Raw genomic sequence first — 5,786 nt, 5'->3', positions numbered from 1 at the left:
TATATATAAATATTTATGTCGATGCTGTGTAATTGTTAAAGAAATTGCTTTAAAAATTATTCTATTAAAATATTTTTAGAGAAATAACTATTTATAGATGAATTTCAGAAACAAAAAAAAGTTTTGGTATTGATTAAAATATATCATGCAATTTTCAAAGAACGCATAACGAAGTTAATATTTAAAAATTTATAAAAATATAGACTATATATAATAAATCATTTATACATTGTATCAATATTTATACTCCAGTTTCCAATAATTCGATTCCACTTTTGGCGACTATAAACTTTACTTATGTAAGTGGTTCGATCGTATACACAGTCACGAACAAATAGCTCGGAGAGCTACCATGCCAAATTCATTTCCCGTCAATCGTCGAGATGTTTTCGTCTACGAGCTACGCTTAACGCGCGACACGAATATCCGTTTGTGCGCGACGGCGATAAAAATATTCGTCACGATCTCGCGAAAACAACTTTGCGCGAGAATGGTCGGTTTCAGTTTCATCCTGTAATCAGAACGGCACCAAAAGACATGTTACGCACCGCGGCGCGACGCGATGGGAGACGGTTTGCCTTTCCAGTTCGAGGGATTTCATTCAGAGTGCTTGGGTCATTTCCAAAGCAAACCGAAACGGGACGGCAGAATGGGCATCGAATCGCGACCGCAACGCCGAACTACCGCAAACGCGAGCGTAACGCAAACTCGACAGGAACGAGTACGTCCTGCGCCTCATATCGGGGGTCCTTTTAGCAGCTTCGCGGTTGGGGCCATTTGACAGATCCTATATAATGAATGGTCCCGCGTGCATATACTAACTGCGAGCAGATTATCAGCTCACAAACGTATCGCATTCATGAGAAACTAAGTTAACGATCCACAACTCGATTCAGCGGAGAACAACGAATCATTATAGAAGCAATTAAGACAAGAGAGTTTTCTTCTTACCTTATCTGCATCCAACGAAATCTCCACAAAGCTGAAAAATAAAAAAAAAATCATTAGCGAGATGTTTCTAATTCATACAAAAGAATATTTTAAGATATTCTTTTTTTTCTAATATTTTATATATATATATTTTATATATATATTAAAATTAATAAAATTTTAATATTTAATGACTATAAGAAGTAGATTGGCGTAATTGGCAATTTTAGAGAATAATAAATCTCTTCGCGAAATATGATACATTATCTTTTTTTCATTAACAATTTTATGAAGTTCGAGATAGCTAAATAATTACAATATCTTCTTCGATGAACACGATAGTCGCTACGACACGACGGTAACAAATATGGTATTAATGACGTACTATCGCGCGATCGTGCATGTTATATCTCGATACCCGACCACTTTATTGTCGCTATCGGATTAACCATTTTAATTTAATCACCCGCGCACTGATCGGACGATAGCAAACACGGAAAAACAATTTCCTATTGATCGCTATCTCGGGTGCACTTGTCGCCGTGCGAACACCATGCGATCGAAAATTGCATTTCGATGATGGCTTTCAATCAGACTTGGAGGTCGCTTTTTTTCTCGTTTCTAAAAGTCACCTCGAAAATAATTATTTTCGAAAAACTGTGATAATCAAGTGATAACGTGAATTTCATTTTCGATTTACGTACGAATAATGCCAATATAAATAAATGCCTTTATTTATCTCTCCATCGATTTATTTCGGTGGCGCACAAAGATTTATAACATTACTTTGTAATGACTCGTGCACTCCACTTTCCTCTCTCCATCTCCTCTCGAATGCAACGATGAATTGCCCATTTCGTATGGTCATGCAAAAGCGGCGTATTTAACGTGAAATAATGCATGACCTTGCACGATCGGGACGCGTTGTATAATCCAACACGCGGGAACGGAGTAGTCGAAAACTCGTCGCCGCCGCCGCACGACCCAACGTTAATGTAATATCACGACGACAGAATTACACGGCGTATTACGCGCAGCAATCGGCCGTACACGATGCACAATAGAAGGATATGCGGGTACCAATCGTAGGGCAACCGGTACGGGGCCAGGAGTGGCGCGGGGGGGAGGAGGTCACGGCGCATTGTTATGCAAGCAATGCGACGTGTTATGTATTGTTATGTTATTGGCGCATAATTGATGTCACATTAGCGTCGCGCGCACCGTTCCTGTAATGAACCGACGTATATCGCCCGGAATCCTGCGTATATGCAGCTACGTAACGGGCGTCTCGTACATCACACAGCATCTCCCATAGTCCGTCCATTGCAGCGATATCTACTTCTCTCGCGAGTCTTTAAACTCGCTCATGCCGTTCAAAACGAAATTGCGGTGTATAAAACGGTGCATGCGTATAAAGTAATATTACGAACATTATTTAACAAAATATTTCATTGTACTTGTCGTGCAAAATCCTGCTGGTTAAAAATTGACAATTTGTATCAATAGTATAAATGCAATAAATAATAAAGTTCAGTTATATTCTAAATTAAAATAAGAGATTATATGGTAATATCCGGTAGATCAATTTATCGCGCTAATTAATTATCGTACTTTGGGATAATACCATTTAATGCCTTGTTGCTTCATGTATATTACATAACATGGCATATAACAGGAAACTATTGAACAACAGTTTATTAATTAACAAGTGAGTAAACCTCGCAATGATTTGTTATTCGATAGTTCGTTAAGAGTGCTCAAGTAAAAATTCGATCGATATAATACATAATTTATTTCCTACCATTTTATCGGAATAATAAATGTAAAATATATATGTCAAAAGTAATTCTATTTAATAGATCAAGATTTTCTGCAGACTTAACTTAAAAGCACATTAATTCAAAGTCACACGCATCGATGGCTCGTCGCGAGCGAAATTTTTTTTAAGATTCAATATAAAAAGGAACATTAAATTATGTAAATTATTACATTAAAAAAGTATTATTTAAATGTAATTCACGAAACGTTTTACTTAGAATTACATTAAGATAAAAGAAGAATAATAATAGAATCTGTTTTTATCTAGAAATTTCTTAAATTAAAATATATTTTTGTAATATCAAAATTGCGATTAAGCATTTCAGAAATAATAAAAATATATATTACGTTTTACTATAAATATTTGTAAAAAGGGGAGGGCCTTAGTCCCCATTGATTCGCCAGTGACACGCATTCGGCATGTCCGGGTATAGCAATTTCATATTCAAATATACGTATACATTTTCGCGGAAGATCGGATACGCAATATCGATCGGTCAGCATTCCGGCTGGCAATCTGCAGCAGTTATTTACAATCGAGCACTCGTTAGCCACGTACTCCACCGTCTACTCTCTCTTTCTCTAGTCCTTTTTCCCTTTTTTTTTCCTCTTTCTCTCTCCCCTTTTCTCTCTTTATCTCTCTCTACCAACGCACAGCATCACGTCACGCGTGACGCAAATCGGATTTTTCTCGTAAATTGATAAAATGTCGGCCCGTAATTCGCTACAACGTCCGGCAACCATCGACCTCTATGCTCGGCGCTTCGAAACGTTTTCAACGCATCCAACTCCGAGAAGCAGTGCGCACAATTTTTTTTCATGGACAGCCATACGTTTCGTTATTAAAAAAAGAAAGAGGCCGACGCGAGAATAACGACCACGCGCTGGAACGACCTCGGGAACACCGCACAAGAGTTCGCGGATCTCCCCGTTGGTTGGTCCAATTAAGTCGCGAAATGAACACGCATGGCCCATTCAATAGTGACCATTCGACGCTTCGCGAAGAACCACTAATGAACCGAGTACATTCGCTGGACACCTTGTGGAGGATTTCAAATACGTGCGCAATGTCAATCTATCGATTACCGATTCGATCGTAACATCAAAGAGTCGACATTTATATATATATTGACATTTTTATTAATATTCTATAGTATTATATATTACTAAATTTAATAATATTTTGACTTACACATCGTTAAATCATGATGTATTAAGTTTTATATTTTATTCTCTCAATTATCTAAAAAATGTATAATTTTATTATTATGATTGGTAAGTTTTTTAAAATAACAGTAATCTGTCTATTAGGCTTTTTTGAATAAATTATTTATATTGAAGGACTAGTTCGCGAGTATTATTATGTGTATGTAGATCTAACTCCTCCGGTCTCGATGGACCCAGAGGATAATAGGGGCCAACTCCGGAAGTGTGTATTCGAGTCGACAAATCAGGCAGTTTAATGCTGGCGAAAATGCAGGTTGGACCATCGAGAGGGAGTTAGGGGTTTACAGGTCTCGGGGGTGAGTTTATCGCCAAGCTAAGTAATACGAATGTGTCTGTGCCCGCGACTGCTGGTGGGTGCCTAGCCTCGGAGTTATCTACGGAGGACAGCTTCGTAGTAGTTACGATCCTTGCTCGCGTCCATCCATTCGGATAAATATTCGTTTCCCTAAGGAAAGCTTGTGTTCTTTCACCGATCAACGCGCCAACACTTTCGGGTGACGTTGCGATGCGAGAAGTTTTCTAACTGTAAACGGATTTCAACCATAGTCCGCATCAAGTATTGGAAACGATATCATTCCCAAGCGTTTTACGCCCAAAAATCTCGAACTCCTTTTATTGTACTTTATCTTTCAGATATTATATTTCTTATTTCGCATTTTATGCATATACTTTATATATATATATATATATATGTGTGTGTGTCAGCGTAAAAGATTTTTACAATGCATATAAATTTTACGTATCTATAGATATCTATATACTATCTATATACTATCTATAGATATCTATATACTATGTATAATTGTATAATCATTTAAATGAAAAAATAAAATGCTTATTGTGGCAATCTATTGCAGTAATTATTTATTCATCAAGACTTTAATTAAAAATTTAACACGTCTATATTTAGAACATGTGTGATAAAATAGATATTAACAACTCTCTGATGCCGTCTCAATAGAAATTTATTCCAATTCCGTCGGTCATTTTCTACACCTTTACAACCATTCTAAAATACGCGCAGTTAACGATTCCGTAAAGGTCTTAAGGGAAACTTTCTGTTCTCGACGCTGCGTTGTTAAACTCTTTACGACGCCCATTCGTCGCTACAATGGCGCCGCTCGCCGGTATATAGGCCGTTCGAATGAACGAACGAATGGTCCCAGAGATCTCAAGAAGGACCATTTATCTACAGCTGTCGACCGTTACCTGGAAGATTTTCGCGAACTTTACAAAGATGCACGATTATGCTAATGGCGCGCACGCGGCGGCGCGATCGGTCCCGGAACGAGGACGAAAATCATTCGTCTTCGACTGCTGCTGCCGGATGAGACGAGAACTGGGAAGTGTCTGCGAATAACGAAGATATTCAGAACTCTCTAGGAGCAATATGAAACGTGAGGCAGATGCTGAATGAGAGCGATCGAGAACACGCTCGTAGCTATGTTTCTTAATTAGCATCGCGTTATCCTATCACGATTTACGTTTCCTTTTGACGATACCTACCCTCACCCTGCTATCCCCTGAACTGTACAAGGACGAAACGAATTATCGAGCGACACCAATGTCGCATGAGTAAAGCGATGTATAAAAAATTCAAAAAAAAAAGGAACTAACAACTCTTTTATAAATTTTTTCCCTTAAAGCAAAGGAGCAATATGCTTCAAGAATGTACATTTTAAATCTATCCTCATTTTATATAAATATTTTGAGAATATTAAAATAAATATAAATTTAATATAATATAATTAAAAAAATATATTTATAAAATTTAGTAAGAGATATTTTATAGAAACACGAAATTATTAATT

General features: G+C 37.3%; 1 protein-coding gene across 5 annotated transcripts in view; it reads right to left on the bottom strand.

Moving 5' to 3' along the window:
• Window positions 1-5,786, bottom strand: part of LOC108689105 (CUGBP Elav-like family member 4) — a 672,688-nt gene that overhangs the window by 643,123 nt on the left and 23,779 nt on the right. For all 5 annotated transcript variants that reach the window (XM_018195731.1, XM_018195734.1, XM_018195733.1 and 2 more), the window contains exon 2: window positions 952-982. In XM_018195731.1, coding sequence (XP_018051220.1) covers window positions 952-982 — 31 coding nt within the window. The remainder of the gene's footprint in view (window positions 1-951; window positions 983-5,786) is intronic.

The sequence above is a fragment of the Atta colombica genome, unplaced genomic scaffold (genome assembly GCF_001594045.1).
Source record: "Atta colombica isolate Treedump-2 unplaced genomic scaffold, Acol1.0 scaffold257, whole genome shotgun sequence".
In the NCBI taxonomy this organism is placed as follows: Eukaryota; Metazoa; Arthropoda; class Insecta; order Hymenoptera; family Formicidae; genus Atta; species Atta colombica.
Note: the sequence above shows the minus strand (reverse complement) of the source record. Positions and strands in the feature narration are given on the sequence as shown.